The sequence below is a fragment of the Paroedura picta genome, chromosome 15 (genome assembly GCF_049243985.1).
Source record: "Paroedura picta isolate Pp20150507F chromosome 15, Ppicta_v3.0, whole genome shotgun sequence".
NCBI classification, from domain to species: Eukaryota; Metazoa; Chordata; class Lepidosauria; order Squamata; family Gekkonidae; genus Paroedura; species Paroedura picta.
The window spans coordinates 13,697,569-13,716,772 of NC_135383.1; the positions used below are offsets into that span (position 1 = coordinate 13,697,569).

At 50.3% G+C, this 19,204-nt stretch overlaps 1 protein-coding gene across 1 annotated transcript in view; it reads right to left on the bottom strand.

Annotated features, from left to right (window-relative positions):
• Positions 1 to 16,173, bottom strand: part of ATP2A3 (ATPase sarcoplasmic/endoplasmic reticulum Ca2+ transporting 3) — an 88,699-nt gene extending 72,526 nt beyond the window's left edge. Inside the window, exon 1 of the mRNA XM_077311143.1 lies at positions 15,490 to 16,173. Within this exon, the coding sequence (XP_077167258.1) occupies positions 15,490 to 15,607 (118 nt within the window). The 5' untranslated portion in view covers positions 15,608 to 16,173. The remainder of the gene's footprint in view (positions 1 to 15,489) is intronic.
• Between the last annotated feature and the right edge of the window lie 3,031 nt (positions 16,174 to 19,204).

A 19,204-nucleotide genomic window follows, 5' to 3' on the forward strand; every position in this document is an offset into this window, starting at 1 on the left:
AAGGCCTCAGCCTCTAAGCCCTGTTGTTGGACTTCCAGAAGGTCTGGTTGGCCACTGTGTGGTACAGGTGCAGGACTCTTCTTAGGTTCTTATGACTGGAGAGCAGGGGTAATTCGGAGTAAACTTCACACACAGTCCATCTGGAGGCTGGCAACCCACCCTTCCGCCCAAATGAAGCCAGAGCTGAAATGTTGTACAGGGTGTGATATCCATCAGATTTATTTCTTGACGTATTTATACCCCACTTTTATTCCCAATGGAGACCTAGACAGGCTTACAGGTACAGCACAGGAATCTCCTGGAACTGCAACCAATTGCCAGTCTACAGAGATCAGTTCCCTTGGAGCAGGGGGACTTCATGGCATCATATCCGGCTGAGGTTTGCCCTTTACCAAATGCCAACCTGAAATCTCCATGAATTTCCCAAACTGGAGGTGACAGGAGGCCTGCTCTTGGGTGGCAGGAGGCCTGCTCTTGGCCTCTATTTTTACAGCAGCCTGTCCCCTGCCTGGAGCACCTGCCGCTTGCTAGCCAACAAAACCTAACTTGTAGCAAAACATTCTTCAATGGGCCCAATTCTTCCAGGCAGGCAAGTGTCCATGAGGGCCTCCTGCTGGCTGCAGACATCCACGCCCCACGGGCACAGGTTTCCAGTGGCAGCCATAAGGGGATTTTTTGGTCTCCCTTCCTCCTGCCACCCTTTTCTCAAGGCAGAGTCTACTCAGGAGGGGAAACCCGAGCCAAGGAAAGCCACCCGGTGCATTGTGGAAAGCTGTAATGTTACGGCGTTCCTTTCTGATGACTCAGCCGGTGGGCAAAGCTGGCCCAACACGGTGTCCTCAGAGGGACAAGAGCTTGCCAAGGGAGGCCCATCGGCCAAACGGCTCCTGGTGCCCTCTCACTGAACTCCAGCGGCATCCACTCGCATTTCCCATCAGCCACAGCTGCAGCCCATCCACTCCTCAGGGCCACCCTTCCTCCTCAAGGTTGTCCACTGGCTCGTTTTCCACATTTCCGTTCTCCTCTGGCAGCTGCCAGATTGGTGTAGCGGTCAAGAGCGGCAGCTTCTAATCTGGAGAGTCGGATTTGACGCAGCCAGCGGGGTGTCAGTCACCACCCGGAGAAGAAGAGCGAGAAGCAAGGAATGATGTCTGCTCCTACTCCCACCCAAGATGGCTGCCCACCCCTCCGGGAGACGGAGCAAGCTGCCAACGTTGGCAAACAATTCAACCTCCCCCATTCCCTTAGGACAGCGGGCAGGAGGGGCCCAGGAGGCGGAACAGTGTCCGGGAAAGGAAAGAGCCGTATTGACAGCTTGTTTGCAAGACTGTGACTTGGTATGAGAAGGTTGAACCCCCCCCCCCCCATCCAGCTGACAAAGTCACTGGTTGACAGGGGAGAGTCCCACGGTCTCGGCTAAAACCCACCTTTGTTGTTGTAGTTAGTTGCGAAGTCGTGTCCGACCCATCGCGGCCCCATGGACAATGATCCTCCAGGCCTTCCTGTTCTCTACCATTCCCCGGAGTCCATTCAAGTTTGCTCCAACTGCTTCAGTGACTCCATCCAGCCACCTCATTCTCTGTCATCCCCTTCTTCTTTTGCCCTCCCAGCATTAGGCTCTAAAACCCACCTTTACGGAGCTGCAAAGCAGCAAATCAAACAGGAAGCGGAAGCCGGGGAGACCGTCCTGATCCTCCTCGGCAGGGTAAAAGCATCTCTACCAGAGAACCAGCAGGTCTCTCTAAGCGGCACCAGAGGAAGACAGAAAGCTGCGTCCATCTGTCCGTAGCAACAGCAAAGAGCAAGATCTGGTTCGCACACCCTGCCGTGAAAGTGTATCTCCCATACAGTCTGCATGCTTTTCATTTTCGGGGACCCAGATGTATTGAATTGCATCACGTTCTCATTTGCCCACTTTCCCGGCATGATCAGATCTTGTTGAACAGGGTTTATTCTCTGGTCCTGGAGAAATGAAAGATACTCCTACCCTGTTCTACCATTCACCTTCCTCAATATCATGGTGCCCAGGGCTACCAGGTCCTCTCTTGCCACTGGCACAGGAGGGGAGGGGAGGGTTGCCAACTCCAGGCTGAGAAACTCCTGGAGATTTGGGGGCGAAGACTGGAGAGGACAGGGATCTCTCAGCGGGGTACAGTGCCTTAGAGTCCAAACATCCATTTTCTCCAGGGGACCCGATCGCTGCAGTCTGGAGATGAGCTGTAATTCCGAGGATTCCCCAGTCCCCACCTGGAGGCTGGCACCCCTCCAAGGCAAGGACCGCCCTGCCAAAGCACCACTTTGTTCTTTCACATTTCTTTCCATTCCTTTCTTGCCGCTTGCTATTGTGATAAAAATACCCAGGCAAGCCTTTGAAATGTCAGGAAACGGCCAACTCTAAAACACAAGCGGAGTGAACGTCAAGGACAGGGATCAAGGGACGTCAAGTGGAACGCAAGAGGGCCTGAGAGGGCAAGGGAGACGGATTTCCTTTCCGCTAGACACTCCTCCACCGCCAGCTGAACAACAGTTGAAACACAATGCCTCCCCTTCCCTGCGAGGCATGTTCACAGGCAACACAGGTAACAGTGTCTCGCCTGCAACATGACTGTCTTAAACACACCAGGTGACGGAGAGAGGAATCTCTCCTTCTGGTCATTTTATTCTGGAAAACCAGTAACTGCAGGATTCTGTCCTGTATTCCTCATGGCGGTCGAGGACCTGTTTTGCAGGCAGAAGGTCCCCGGTTTGGTCCCCAGACTGACGGGAGAGGGACGGCCTAGAAGCCTAAATATAGATAAAAATAATGAAACGGGGGGAAATTGTTTCCTTTCACTCCCAGCACCAAAAACAAACAACAATAAATGCAAACTACGGAAAGTAAGGAAACATCTAAGGCCAATTGTCACCTAATGCGGATGGAGCTTTGAACCGGGTTTCTTAAAGATCGCTTTTGCAATTGCGAGCACAAAAACAAAACGAAAACGGTCCCACAGGAAGCAGAAAACCTAAAACAGAAGCTGCTTTTTCACCACGTACAGTTCAAAGGGTGATCCAGAGTTACAGGTTACCAAGCGTGTTTGCATATCTATGCATAAAAGAACCTCAGAAGGCAAACTTAACAAATGAGCAGGTGGACTACGATTCCCATCTGGCAGGGTCTCATGGGAATCGTAGTCCATGGACCTCTGGCGAGCCACAGTTTGGCCACCGCTGCACAATGCATCTTGTAATCTTTGGCTCTTAAGAAAACCTTCCATAATGCAAGGCAGTCAACCGGAGCCATACATTTCTGTGCAGCTTCAAACAGCGACGATGTTTTAGTGACCAGACAGGCCAGGAAAGAATGAAAACTTAATGGGGTGTTATTTCTAAATCCATTAAGGCCAACTAAATTCAGTTTTCCTTTCCCTCCCAAAGCACACGGATTATCGCGAACAAAAGAAAATTAAGAAGGTTTGGCAAACCCCTCTTGCCAACTTGGGAGGGGGGGGGGGAGGGGGGAGAGCTGCAGGCTCAGACAAAGGCTCTCAAAAACAGTTTAAGTTGTCAAGGTATTAATCCTACGGAAGAATGAATCTTGCACACACGTCAAGTGCGTCATGAAAATACACGAAAGGCCACAGAGTTCTGCCGTTCCGATTCAACTTGCCACGACTGTGGGAGCCACAGAGTTGGTGCCTCAGGGGGAGTTCTACTTGTGGCCTTCTAAGGAGGAGAGCTTCAACCAGAGAGGGTATTCTTTCCCCTCACAGTGATGAACAGGGGGTCTTGTAGCGTCTTAACATTTTATGTCCTCATTTTATTCCCACGTGAGAGGGTATTCTTTCCCCCCATAGTAAGGAACAGGGGGTCTTGTAGCATCTTAACATTTTATGTCCTCATTTTATTCCCACATGACTTAACATTTCATTCCCACACGAGAGGGTATTCTTTCCCCTCACAGTGATGAACAGGGGGTCTTGTAGCATCTTAACATTTTATGTCCTCATTTTATTCCCACGTGAGAGGGTATTCTTTCCCCCCATAGTAAGGAACAGGGGGTCTTGTAGCATCTTAACATTTTATGTCCTCATTTTATTCCCACGTGAGAGGGTATTCTTTCCCCCCATAGTAAGGAACAGGGGGTCTTGTAGCATCTTAACATTTTATGTCCTCATTTTATTCCCACATGACTTAACATTTCATTCCCACACAAGAGGGTATTCTTTCCCCTCACAGTGATGAACAGGGGGTCTTGTAGCATCTTAACATTTTATGTCCTCATTTTATTCCCACATGACTTAACATTTCATTCCCACACAAGAGGGTATTCTTTCCCCTCACAGTGATGAACAGGGGGTCTTGTAGCATCTTAACATTTTATTCCCTCATTTTATTCCCACATGACTTAACATTTCATTCCCACACAAGAGGGTATTCTTTCCCCTCACAGTGATGAACAGGGGGTCTTGTAGCATCTTAACATTTTATTCCCTCATTTTATTCCCACATGACTTAACATTTTATTCCCTCATTTTATTCCCACATGACTTAACATTTCATTCCCACGCGAGAGGGTATTCTTTCTTTCCCCTCACAGTGATGAACAGGGGAGCCTTGTAGCATCTTAAAGACTTAACATGTTATTCCCTCGATACAGGTGCCATGACTGAGGTGGCCTCTCATCCACAGCACATGCCTCGAAGAACTTTTGCAAAACCTCCACGGCGCCACAAGATTCCTTTTCATCCCTGCCACAGATTAACACGGCTCCAGCGACATGGGTCTAACCGCGATGCGAAAATGAATTTTTATATATATATTTAAAATTTGTTAAACGTTTATCAGATGATACGAACACCTATGGTCATGTCCACCCACCCACCGCCTCCCCAAATAGCCAATGATGAGGCTGAGGAGGGTGGGAAGAGGAGGGGTCCCGGGCAAGCATGTACACAGCTACGCTTCCCAACCATTTTGGCACGGTCACGCCGTTTCTGGGTTTGCTTGAAGCCTGAAGAATGTTGTAGAGCAGGGGTAGTCAACCTGTGGTCCTTCAAATGTCCATGGACTACAATTCCCATGAGCCCCTGCCAGCATAGTTCATAAACATCTGGAGGACCACAGGTTGACTACCCCTGCTGTAGAGGTTTCTCAATGGTAAAAAAAAAAAACTGGAAAAACTGCAGCAGGCAGGGCCTCATGGGAACTGTAGTCTATGGCCATTTGACGAGCCACAGTTTGGCTGAAATAACGGGAGATCTCAAAGTGCCACCTGAAAGCCGACACCCCCTAGGTACTGCCCCTGTTATATTTCCCCGCCCGCCCCCCTTGCTCATTTTGAATGACGGAGTCAAAATTCATGCATAGATTCACAAGCCTCAGAGGCGTTCAAATGCATGAGAATTTCTCCTGGGAACGAACAGAATGTTTATGAATCAGACGGTTTTAAATGTGTACATTGAGGGCTGGGAGGTGGGCGATACAGAGAAGAAGGGAGATGAGTCAGGAAGTGGGGGGGGGAGGGGGGGATGCTCTTCTTCCTCTCCCTGGCAGCTCAAGAAAGCTAAAGACTTCAGGGAAAGTGACAGATTTTAAAATTGCTACTACTGTAAGGTGTTTTGTTTGAACTATTGCTAGCTGCAGTTCGGGCTGGGTGGGGGGAGAGATCAGTCTCACTGCAAAAAAAGCTTTATGTAGATAAATGTGTATAAATGCCACAGCAACTAGGGTTGCCATGTTCCAGGGGGCACCTGGATGTCACCCACTATTACAGCCGATCTCTGCAGTACAGTGGCGAAGAGCTCCGAAGAATTGGGTTGAATCCTCACCCGTCCACACCAAGCTGGCTGGGTGACCCTGGGCCGCCAGATCTTTTAACTCGAGATGCCGGGGATTGAACCTGAGACCTTCTGCAGATCGATCAGATGCTCTCCCACTGCTGGCCATGATTCTTCATCCCTGGAGCAACAAGAGGAGGAGGAGAATGGCTGGAAGCTCCTTTGCTACACCCTTCTCTGTCCCTCTTTTCGGACGCTCCACAGGAGCCAACTGTTCCAACCAAGGGCGATGGTGCTGGTGGGGGAACGGTTATGCAAGGAACACGCCATTCCTTCCTGGCAACCGTTTATCACGTCTCTCTCTCTCTTTTTAAAGGGGGGGGGCACTAAGAAATCTATCAAATTGCCAGTTTCCTGCCAACGCACAGACGCCTGTAAAGCAAAGCTGTCAACACCCGAACGGTGGATGAGGGGAGGGAGCGCTTGAAGATCCATTCACCTGGTTCCTTTGGGAGACTCACCACTTCTTGTAGATGATATTTTTTAACACTTTGGGCCTCCAGCTAACCAGCCGGGTATAACAAAGACTGGGAGGGGGCTTGTAGTTCTGCTGGATGCATTTGCAAGGGTGGTGTTGCTGCAGAGTAAACGCAGCTTTGTCAGAAGCAGCATCAGCATCTTCAGGTCAAGCCAGGCAAGATGGTGGAAGATCGAGAGCAGGGGTAGTCAACCTGTGGTCCTCCAGATGTCCATGGACTACAATTCCCATGAGCCCCTGCCAGCAAATGCTGTCAGGGGCTCATGGGAATTGTAGTCCATGGACATCTGGAGGACCACAGGTTGACTACCCCTGATCTAGAGGAAGATCCCTAGTTTTCCCCTTGGTGCCCCAATCTTGTTAGATTTTGGAAGCTAAGCAAGGTCGGCCCTGGTTTGTACTTGGATGGGTTGCTGCTCAGAATCAGGCAATAGCAAACCATCTCTGATTGTCTCTGTTCCTGGAAGCTCTATAGAGGGCAGGCCAACCTGTGGCTCTCCAGGTATTCAGGGAACACAATTCCCATAAGCCCCTGCCAGCATGGAGTGGGGAAGAGTTAACTCATTAACTCCCACTACTCTTCCTCACCTCACACACAAAAAATCCTGCTTTAATTCCATGGAGGGGGGGGGGTCATTGAGGATCAGTCATAGTTCCCAATTGAATGGCTTTGTATAGAGTTGCTCTGGTTTTCCCAGTTGGATTTGCATATTGTGCACACCCATTACACGGTGTCATAGGATTGACTGGCAACCAGGCAAGAGACATCTAGAGGTGGTCTGCCGTTGCTTGCCTCCATGTGATGACCCTAGTTTTCCTTGTAGGTCTCCCTTCCAGATACTAGCCATGAATGACCCTGCTTAGTTTCCAAGATATGATGAAATCAGGCGTGCTTGGCCTGTCCAGGCTAGATTCGTGTCAACATATATACATCAAACATATCATTTATGTTTATTTATTAAGGGTGATTTGGAAAATGGTGGAAGATTTTGAGGGTGGAGTTTGGGGAGGATGTGATGATGCCATGTCTGAGTGACACTCGAGGCATTTCCCCCGATCTCCTATGGTCAAGACCACAGAGGCATGAGAAAATCCCTAGAGTGTCCCCTAGGGGTGCCATTTTTTCTCCTGCTCATGAATTACTTGTGGGCGGGGGATATGGGGGTCGAGGGTTGGGGCCTATCTGCAGCAAGCGAGGAAACAGCAAGCTTAAATTCTGTTCTGGTTGACTGATATACCACAACTGTATACAGAGGTAAAAAAAACACCCCGGCAAGAAAAGGTGAACAAAATGGAAAGGTTCTATTTGCTAGACCAGAAATAGAATGGGGGATTGTTCCCAGTTAAGGACAAGAAGTTAGAAAAAACCCACCTTAGGAAACAAAGACCATTTCTGCATTTCATCCTCATCAACTAACAGCTCCAGGTGGTCATTTGATGTAAGCAAAAAGACACAGGGAAGGAGGAGGAAGCATTAAATCCTGATCCCTTGGCTTCAATCAGGGATATTATGTAGAAAGAAAAATATTTGAGCCACCCAATTGTGGACACTCTGCTTTTCATAAGATGAGATGGTGAGTTCTCCCATGATGATCACTGCTCTCTAGACTACAGAGAGGCAGTGGCAGCCTTTGGGGGTGGTTCTGTTGCACCACAAACTTTCACAAATGCGATTTGTAGTGGTTTGCGAATAGCATAAAACAGGAGTTCAATGGCTCCAAAAAACGGCAGGGAATGGAAAACAGGGGTCACCCTATGAACTAATTTGGTTTGCGATCTAACCTCCCAGTTCATATCAGTCATGAACCACAAACTGAAATGCTGAAAAGCAGTTCACGCCCATCCCTTTGCACACTCACTGGGATTTAAAGGGGATTTATGTCATCGGCCCTTAAAGGTGATATAGAGCTGGCCCAAATGAATCTCCTAGGTCAGGGGTAGTCAACCTGTGGCCCTCCAGATGTTCATGGACTACAATTCCCATGAGCCCCTGCCAGCAAATGCTGGCAGGGGCTCATGGGAATTGTAGTCCATGAACATCTGGAGGGCCACAGGTTGACTACCCCTGTTCTAGGTCACAGGTCTCTAACCTGAGTCTGCAAGCACTTTGGCATTCTGACACAGGACAGTGGGCGCAATCGCAAAATGGCTGCCAGAGGGGGTGGAGCCAATCGCAAAATGGCAACCATAGGAGTCGGGTGATATAGCGGAGGTTTATAAAGTTATGACCAGCATTGTACTTGAGAACGGATGAGCCATTAGAGTCAACCTACGGGTCCTCTCTAGTCATAAGAAAGGGAGGAGATATTTATCACCACACCCGTATGCATTCAGATCTTTGCACAACCACCCTGAGAGGTACCTTGGGCTGAATAAAGAGGCTTGTGTAGCCACTGAACCTTTTAGGGAGTACAACCCAGGCCTCTGCAATTCAAGCCCACAGATTCTGCTTCCATTTCATGAAGGAAGTTGTGTTCAAGTGATCACACTGTGAAAAGGCCATATTGCCGGTTTCGGAAGGCTGAAGAAAGGTTCCAGGATCCGGCTCACCTCACCATACTTGGATTCGAGCCATCACCACAAATTAGCCAAACGCTTACCATTTCAGCACAAAGAACCCCTTTGTGCGAATACTCCCAAACAAGCCACAGGATCACAATTGTTCTCCTTGGCTCGGCTCCCGTAAGCCCTTTAGCAGCTTTCCACAGTGTGGCAAATGGCAGGCTTCTTTTAATTGGCAAATTACAACTAAACACCATTATGACTCCTGGTCCTTTATAAAAACAAGCTTCAGTTTAGCCACAAGATGACCCCATCAAAAAGCAAAACAGACCTTGCTTGCACAACTGAGATTCCAGAACAGTTACCTGTGTCCGTGATTAACCCCGTGATACCTGAGGTACAAAAGCATGCGCAATCAAGAAAATTAGACCCCAAAAAGGGAAATCTATGGAGATCCCTACCATTTTTTGAATGGCAAAAAGTATCAGAAATGGCCCAGATAGCAAAAGTGACAAGTGATAAAACCAATTAAAGGTTTTAACACTGAATGGAAATTACAGGTTAATTATACTAGTAGAAAGTAGGCCAGCAGTGAGACGATTAATGAGAAAAGACCACCTCCATATTTAATTCTGCCAGGTACAGAAATAAAGTCAATAGGGAGAAGTGGAAAGTATGACATTGGGTAATAAAAATATGACGCATAAAGATGGGGGATACCCATGAAAGGGACTGGTGGACAATATGAGCCAACAGGGCAATATGGCAGCTAAAAAGGCTACGTTGGAGGAGGAGGAGGAGGTGAGGGGTTGGAATCCAGGCCTTACGAGGAGAGCTGGAGAGAGTTCGGTATGTTTAGGTGGGAGATGAAGAGGTCAAGGGGTGATGCAATAGCTGTGATAACGTAAAATAGAGACATGTCAAAGAGGGGGTCAACTTGTTTACTGGAGCTTTAGCAACAAGGACTAGGAGTAAGGGACTCAAATTATAGGATAGGAGGTTCCAGGTAAATATCAGAAAGTGTTTTCTGATGGTGAGGGCTATAGAATATGTTGCCTCAAAGATGTGGAGTCTCCTTTGTTGGAAGTTTCTAGGAGTTTGATTGGATGAGCCTGTCATGGGCGTAATTTTTAAGGCCCATATAAGGTGGGGGGCTGGACCGGATGGCCCTTTGTGGCCCCTGCAGGTCTGTGTGATTCTGATTCCCCCAACAATAAGCAGCTGTTTCCCTCTTTTTCATAGAGGGAAGGCTGTAAAAAAAGGATGCACATACAGAGGATCACAACTGACTCCTCATACTAATGTAGCTTTGAGTGGAACCCAACCCCCAACACATCCATCCATCTCTTTTCCAACAGATTCCTTCCCTTCCCTCTTCAGTTTCACCGAATCCTATTTGCATATGCAAGTATTGGTCAGGCCGAAAGGAGCTCTTGCCAGCAAACTCCTTAAAATCAGACAAATATTGATCCAGGGTGTGGTTGCCCACACTCACTGGAGCGGCCCACCCTTGTTTGCATCGGGAGAACCCAACGCAAACACGCCCCTTGGCGACTGCGTGAAATCTCCATGAGCCTTAATCAAAGTTTATGGAAGGAGGGGCCTTGAGCCCTGTACGGTGTCGTAGATTCCAGCCTCCAAAGCAAGGAAACTGATCTCCATCATCTGGAGATCCTTCGTAATTCCACCTGGTGGGTACAAGGGGAAATAAATTGACCACATGGCAATGAAGCTTGAGGAAATCCTGCAAGAGCAGAGGTAGTCAACCTGTGGTCCTCCAGATGTTCATGGACTATAATTCCCATGAGCCCCTGCCAGCATTTGCTGGCAGGGGCTCCTGGGAATTGTAGTCCATGAACATCTGGAGGACCACAGGTTGACTATCCCTGTGCAGGAGGAAAACTATAGGGGAAAATGTAGATATTGATATCAGCTAAGTATCAGGGGGGGGAAATTTCCCAGTCAAAGTAGTTCAGCAGTGGAATTGGCCGCCTAAGGAGATGGTGAGCTCCCTTCAATGGCCGTCTTCAAGCAGCAGCTGGACAGATCCTTATCCTGGAGGCTTGAGGCTGATCCTGCATTGAGCAGGGGGTGGGACTAGAAGGCCTGTGTGGTCCCTTCCAACTCTATGATTTTAGATTGTAACGTAGTTTATTCAGACCCGAGAATCTTCACAGAAATAAGTGTGTTCAGACTAGTCAATCTTTCCAAAACATGCTTTGAATAGCTACCGATTAATGCTATTTTCAGGAAATGTTCCTTTCTCCAGAACACATTTCATCTGTGCAAATAACGAGATCTGAACAAAGGCCCAGAGAGTAGAGAAACATTGTTTTTAGTTTGGTGGGGTAAGATGTTTTGGTGGGATAAGAGTTTTTCTTCCATGTTGCATCCCTTGTTTCATAGTATACAAGCGTAGATCTAGGTTAATTGTTCAGATCTTGTTGTTTTTGATATTCATGCAGATCAAAAGTTTTCTGAAGAAAGAAATATTTCCTAGAAATAGCTTTAATCGGCAGCTATTCAAAGCTTCTTTGGGAAAGATTGACTGTTCGAAACACACTTGGAACTATTTCCGTGAAGACTCTTGGGTCAGAATAAACTACGGTACAATCGACATTCTTTCCTGTTGTCTGCCTCTGTTGGAATTTTCTCAAGCTCGTCCTGGAGGCTGGCAGCCCTCCTGCCACCCTGCACAGATCCATCAACATGAGCTCTCCCCTTGGGAAAGAAAGAGAGATCAATGATGTGAGCAGCTTTGAGTCCAAACCAGGGGAAGGGCAGTGGAGTAGGTATCTAAAAAATTAACTTTATACTCCCCAAAACAATGTCCCGGACTTCCCCTTGACTACCAAAACAGAATTACGCAAAACAAACTTTCAATCAACTTTCAGCTTTCTTGGCACTGAATTTAACTTCTTTATTTCCCTAAATAAAGCACCATGTCTATAGGTTCCTGACCATAGCCCCCAACAACCTACATCCAAGAAACCATGCAAGGCTTGAATCTTTTCCACTGAAAGCCAGAAGAGTAGCCGGACCTCCCTGCCACTCCCTGCCAATGCTGTGATCCTGAATGGATCCTCCAGTCTGCCAGCTCCAGGGCAATGAATTTTTCTCGGCCAAGTATACAGGAGAGGCACAGGCCTTTCCCAATAGCAACTCCAGCAGATTTCACCCACCCACCCACCCCCAAAACTGCAGTGATTTGAATTCTCATTTGCCACTTTCAGAGAGAAGCAGAGTGCTGGCGTTAGCAAATAGAAGGATCCTGGTTTAATCCTTGGTGATTCTAGAAGAAGGATCTCAGGTCTTTCCCAGGACCTGTTCGTTTTCTCTGCTTGAGCCATCGTAAATTTGCTGTCAGTCAAAGGAAACAATAGAGAGAGAGCCATGAGATGAGCTAGTTGGACCAACGCATGACTCTTTAAAAGGCTGCTTCAGGATGCTAGACGTATCTGGGAGACCTGGTTTCAAATCCTTACACTGCCTTGAAGGTCAGTGGATGACTTGGGGACCACAGACCAACCTCAGACCAACACAGCAACCCACCTGCTAGCTCAGGTCAGACTCTGTGCTGGCAACCGAAATATCCTAAGTGCCCATTATATGCAAGCAAAGATGCTCAGTTACTAGAGGCCAAAGCCGAAGGGGTCCTAAAAGGCTCCTCACCCCTGAAACTTTATATTATAAACTCAGAATCCTCTAAACCCAGCCAAGCAAGGAAATCCACGAAGGTTCCTAGTCCACAAGAAAATGCCAAGTCCAACTTGCTGATTCGCCCACCCACCAAATTCTGACGGCCAAAAGGAGCCAGGTATTTTTCAGAGTTTATCCCTTGCCTCAAGTGGAGCAATTATTTCAAGACCAGTTCAAAGAATCAGATCGGGAACCAGCAGAGCAGGAAATCTCTTGTCTATTACAAAGCATAGCAGTTGGGGCTGCCCATCCTTTGATAAGCCAAATTTTCGCTTGCTGCTGCTACTCAGGAGGGATGGTGTGATGTTTCCTCCAGGGGAGCTAAAGAACAGAACCATCTCTCAGCCGGGTGCCACCCAAGACGAACACATCGGAAAGTGCAAGAGCAAATGAGAGATCATTTATGAATCAATGGATCAAGCTGATGTATGTTGGGTCAGACCTTCCGGCCATTTAGGCCAGTACTGTCAAACTAGCAGGGGCTTAACCCTCGGGTAGAAAAGGTCTCTCCTGACCCCAACACTTGAATCCCCTTTGACATGCCAGAGCACAAACCATGGATCTTCTGCATGCATGGCCAGAAAATACGGCTGCCACTGGAGATCTCTTGGGATTACAACCAAGAAAACGGCCACTTTGGAAGATCGATTCTAGAGCATTTTGCCCCACTGAAGTCTGTCCCCAAACCCTGCACTCCTCAACAGCAGCAGGAGGAGGAAGGAGGAACCCTGCCCCATGAACTTCATGGAATGCTTTGAGAGTTTGAACCTGGCTTTCCCAGATGACACCTGAACGGTTGTCTCTCCCAGGCTTCCCAGAACAAACCTGGAAACCAAAGGACGGTGATGTAGACGGAAAGGGCATGGCTGAAATCCAGCGTTTTGTCTGGCGAACCTTCCTGCCAGCTTTGCCAGATCAGCAGAGACGACTTGCTGCAGACCTCCCTTGCGGAATTCTGCTGAGCTGAGCATGGACAACACAGGGGCTCCCTTGTACTTCACCCCCACCCTTCTTCTCCACCCCCCAGAGATGCCCCTTCCTTAGTAAGGTTATTGGAAACAGCTGCTCTCCCATGTCTTGGCACCCCCTCCCTCCAAGTCAGGTTCACCCGGATAGTCGAATTGGCCGCAGTTTTGAGCCCTCCCGTATCTCACCCCCGGGTAGCTGTCAGGGCTTAACTGGGGCTGCCCACCTCTGCATCACGACCTGGGAACCCCTTGGCAGTCTCCCATCCAAACACTAACCAAGGCCGACCCTGCTTAGCTTCCAAGACCAGAGGAGATCCAGACGAATTAACCCATGCAAGCCCCCTGCCTGTTTTGCCAGGGCTCAGCTCACTTAAGCAAGATGAACAAAACCTGCAGGACAGATGAAACCAGATGTTTCGTCACCCAGGGTCAAGAGCAGTGTACCTTTGAATCAGAGGAGCTGGAGGGCAAACGATAGGATGGGGGGACTTGCCTTCCTGCCCTACTCAGGGGTTTATCCCATGGTGTCAGTGGCATACCTAGCCTATTTGGAATACGGGGCAACTAGAGGGCGGGGATGGATGGAAGGCCTGATCCCCTTAGCCACTGCAACACCTGCCCATGTCCTGGGCTTGCTTCATCACCCAGCACCCCTCCACCTTCACAACAGCAGAGGGGCCAGCCACCATGGGCTGAGCATCCTTCCCATTGGAGGGTGGGATGGGGAACAGGCAGGCACCTATGCCAACCCCCAAGGGGGTGCTGCAAGGGCTGGATGACAGGACAGGGGAGCGGACGTCCATGAGCCTGCAGGGAAGGCTGTGGGGGTATGTGTCAAACAGCCATCAAGTAGCGTCCTATCATGGGGGGGGGGTGCCTGAGGCCACCGGCAGCTCTCCTGAGTGTGCATGAGCCCCCAAGCAGCAGTGGGCATGGGTCACAGCCTCAGTGGCTCCCTCCCTCCTCAGGTGAGGCACGGCTGGGATCCACAGGGGCTCTGTGCTTTTTTCGGGCAGTTGCAGTAGGGCCTCAAGTGGCATCTAGGGGATGTGGCACAGGTGCCATCCACTAGATACACCTCCGCATGGGGCACCCAGGTGGCCAGGGCAGGAAACAGGATGCTGAAGGTGACTGGCACCCAAGCACCCATCTTAGTGAGGAGAATTAGAAAGACACCCTGAGGGTCGAGACACAGCCTACTCCAGGGTATCAAACCACTAAGGACCAAATGCAAGGGGGAGGGGGCTTCTGTCTCAATGTTGAGTCTAGGGGCTCCCAGAAGCACCTGCTGAGAATGAGATCTACCAGCCCTCCGGCCCAATCCAGGCAGCCTCCCGTTCTTATATGCAGCCTCATCAGGAGGACCCCTGAGCACCCAAACAGGGAATAAAAAGCAGAGGCACCGGCATACTGGAATCTTTCAGGGAATGGTGGAACAGAGGACACAGGTCTCACCCGACTGGGTGGCAGAAGTCCGACAGAGCCTCCTCATTCACAGGCAGTCTACCTGCTGCTCCAACACCAGAGACAAATCCCAGGGAAGGCCGCCGGTGATCAATCATAAGCCTCTCTAAGGTATCAGCTGGAGGAAGGCAGAGAGTCGAACTTTTGGCCTGACCCAAAGAGGCAAATCTGGGTCTTCCCGCTTGACGGCCCCTCTCCATCTCCTTCCTCCCCCGCCCCCTTTAGCAGGCACAGAGCCTCCAGGTACATGCCTCTGCGCACCCCCCTCGCCCACCTGTCCCCACGAGTTCAGCCACGGGGGTGCCAACTCCACCTTGGGAAATTCCTTGAGATTCAGGGACGGAAGCTCAAGCAGAGATGGGAAGCTGCAAGCAGTCCGTCCTCTGAGACGGCCGCTTCCTGCAGGGAAACAGCTCCAGTCTCCCGGCTAGAGGTTGGCAAGGCGAGCTAGGCCACACACACGCGCCCCAGGGCCAGAGCTGGTCTCTCCCCGCCCCAACAGCAGCCTTGCCGTCCAACCGCGCCGGGCGGGAGGAAGCGCCCCCGAGCGCGCACTCACCATTGAGCCCGTACTTCTCCCGCTGCCGCCGCACCTGCTCCGCGCTGAGCCCGCAGCTCTCCCGCACCTCGAAGCGCCGCAGCACCTCGTCGGCGGTCAGGCTGTGCGCGTTCTCCATGCTGCCTACTTGCCTGCCTGCCTGCCTGCCTTCCCGCCGCGGGTTGGGCGCCGTCGGCGATCCCCGCTTCCTTGCCTGCCTGCCTGGCTGCCCGGGGCGCTGGAGGAGGCAGCTGGAGAAAGGGGGCGGAATCACCGGGGGGCGGGGCGGGGGCGGGAAAGGGAGCCGCCCCCGAGGCGAAAGGGCCACCCGGCGGGCGCTGTCAGGCTCCCCGACGGGGCGCCCAGTCCCTCGTGAGGCGCGCCCAGGCTGGCTTCCTCCGCCCGCTGGAAGGGGAGCTGTGCCGCGGGCGGGGAGGTGGAGAGCCGCCCCTCCCAGGAGCAGGCTTCCTGCCTTCTTCCCGGCGTGGTTGCCGCAACCGACGGGGACTCACAGCCGGGCTGCCGGGCTGCGGAGACCGAGTCCGCCCAGGGCTCTCCCGGCGGCTGCTGCCATGCCTCGCCAAGTTACTTTCCGCTCCGGGCGCTGCTCCGGAGCGGGAGAGAGGGGCGGGGGCGGGGCCACGCCCACTTCCTCCCGCCCGCACCCACGAGGCGCCGCGATCAAGCCGAGCCTTTGTAGATTTCAACCCCCCACCCCGAGCAGAAAGGCCATTGATCTCTCCGCTCCGCCCCCCCTGGCGCCAAACTCCGCCTCCGCGGGCCGGCCTCCCCTCATTCACAAGCTACCCGCTTTTTCCTGATTGGCTCCGACGCTCCCTTGAGTCCTCCCTATTGGCCCGGTGAGGTCTGCCTTATTTGCATCTGCATTTTCTTGGCCGACAGAGCGGAGAGCGCTAGAGGGGGGGGGGTCCTCATAGTTTCAGCATCCGCACCTGTTGAACTTCTCAACCTACGCCTTACCTACTGTCTACTTCTTCAAGCAAGCCAGCAGCCGCACCTATTGATCCCATGCCTCCCCCCACCCCACCCCGCCAGTCGTTGCGTCTTCGCACCTGCGGGTCGTACACCTGTCTGCTGTCACACCTGTCGCAGGTCCAAGCCAGGAGGCTTTATGCTGCGGCGCTCCATAGTCCCTGAGCAGGGGTAGTCAACCTGTGTTCCTCCAGATGTCCATGGACTACAATTCTCATGAGCGTTGCTGGCAGGGGCTCATGGGAATTGTAGTCCATGGACATCTGGAGGAACACAGGTTGACTACCCCTGCCTGTGGATACCGAAAACCAAGGGAGGCACCTGTGACCCTACCCCCATCCCTGCCGGCTGTACTGCCTGGAGGAACCTTAACTTCAGAATTAGAATGTATTTATGACATAAAGCCTTAACTTAAAAAAATAATAATTCTCACCATTAGGACAGAACAATGGACAGGAGAACCGATTTGTTTATTCAAAAAAATCGATTCTCCTCCGATGTTTTCATCGCCCAACTTTTACAACCATCAGTGGCTGCTGGAAATATGAGAGATGGAATTAATCTACATTTGGCAGCCAGGCTTCTCTCTTGCTTTGCCGGGCTCGGTTCAAGCTTGTCATTGCTGAGCAACCCAAAGCCGTTTGATGTTTCATTTCTATACTGCAGTCGCCGCTCTCATCCGTTTGTGAACAATATCTGTAGTTAAACAACTTCCAGAAACACCTTTAGGATTTAAAGATGGGCGAGTTTCCTGCTGTTACAGAGCCTTACGCCCATGGTTGGGTCTCAGGTTGCCCACTGGCCTGGAGAAAATATCCAGCGCTTGAATAGAGGCATCATAGGGTCTTACTTGCCCTATGTTGTTCTTTACCTCCCTGCTACAAAAAGCCCAACCTGCTCAATTTCCAAACATTTAAACTTCTATTCAAGAGACTGGGCATTTGTCTAGGCCCCTCGTGGCTCATGTGCACCTGTTCTCTGGGGACTGTTCTAATGTGGTTTCTTATTTTGATATTTTTACTCGCTTTTCTGGGGCTGTATTGTTCTGCTCCCTCCTCTTCTGTCAATCATTATCTGCCTCCACTTCCTCTTTCAGAGTTGCTGTTAAGGGTTTAACCCTTTCCCTATTCAGAAGCTCATGGTTTGTCCCTGGGCTGGTTTAAGAAGGTCTGTACCACTTTAACGTGAGGAGCAGAAGGTAACAAAGACTCTTGACAGGTAAAGAAAGTGCAGGCAAAAATCCAGGACCCAGAAGCTCCTACACACCTCATTATTGTGGAAGCAGAATGTATTATTTTGTAAAAATCACAGGTAGTGAAGGAATTACACGTTTTGCCTTGTAAAAGTCAGCAGACCCCACAGATCAAACCAAGCACAAAAAGTAGTGTCTAAACAAGGTGAAAATGAAAGTCTAGTCATAATGTATCAATTACAACTCATGCCAAAATATGTGCAAAAGTAACAGAAAATAACTCCAGAACAACACTGGAGAAAATCCACAGCTGTTCATTGCATGGGTTTTGGAAGATGAAATGGCTGATGTGTTCAAACAAAGAAACCTATTATAATATCATAGCAGTGGAACCTCCCTATACAGGTTCAGTATACCTCAAATACCATCTTTGCATGAGGCTTGTGAACTTCTCAGATGCACTTGGCTGACCCCTGATTGGAGACAGAAAGCTGGACAACACCAACCTCTGGTCTGATCCAGCAGCACGCTTCCTGTGTTCATATTAGCCATGTTAGTTAGAAATGGAACCTCCATACATAGAAGCAGTATACCCCAAATATCAATTTCTAAGGAAGTGTTGCATTCACAGCCTGATGGCGGGCTCTCCAGAAGCTTCTGACTGTATAAACAGAGACAATTATTCACTGCCTAAGAGTGAGGGGAAACTGCAGGCAGCCCACAAATAGGGTGTCCGGTCCTGCAAGCCCCTTACATTGTTCTCCTTGCCATCATTTTAACCTCCCAACAACCCTGTGAGGAAAGCACGTCACTGGCCTGACGCCACCCAGCAGCCTTCTGTGACACTGTGGCAATTCAAGCCGGGGTCCTTCCTAACCCCAAATTCTCATCAGAGAGCCCCCTTGATGTAGTGGTGAAGAGCGGCAGCCACCAATCTGGTGAGCCAAGTTCGATTCCCCGCTCCTCCACATGTAGCCAGCTGGGTGACCTTGGGCCAGTCACAGTCCTGTGAGTGCTGTTCTCACAGAGCAGTTCCCTCAGAGCTCTCTCAGCATCTCCCACTTCACAAGGTGTCTGTTGTGGGGAGAGGAGGGGAAAGCGATTGTCAGCCGCTTTGAGACTCTTTCGGGTATTGAAAAATGGGGTAAAAAAACCCAACTCTTCTTCTTCACTACACAACACTGTGACTTTGCCCCCCCTCCCCCCCCCTCTGGGCATAGATGCCACAGCTGGTTGGTAGCAGAGATGGATTACAGTTGATTTGCAAATGAAATATCCAAAGATCTGCAAACAAGGCCAAACACCCCTTTCGTTGGTTAGGTTGTAGGTCTGGCCTGCAGGTGCTGAATGTCTTCCTTTCCAGCAGACACATCCCCTGCTCCAGGAGTAGTCAACCTGTGGTACTCCAGATGTCCATGGACTACATTTCCCATGAGCCCCTGCCAGCGGCATGGACATCTGGAGGACCACGGGTCGACTAGCCCTGCCCTGCTCCACACCTGCAACTCCTGTTTCCACATTCACAGTGGGAAAAAGACTTGGAAAGTCAAG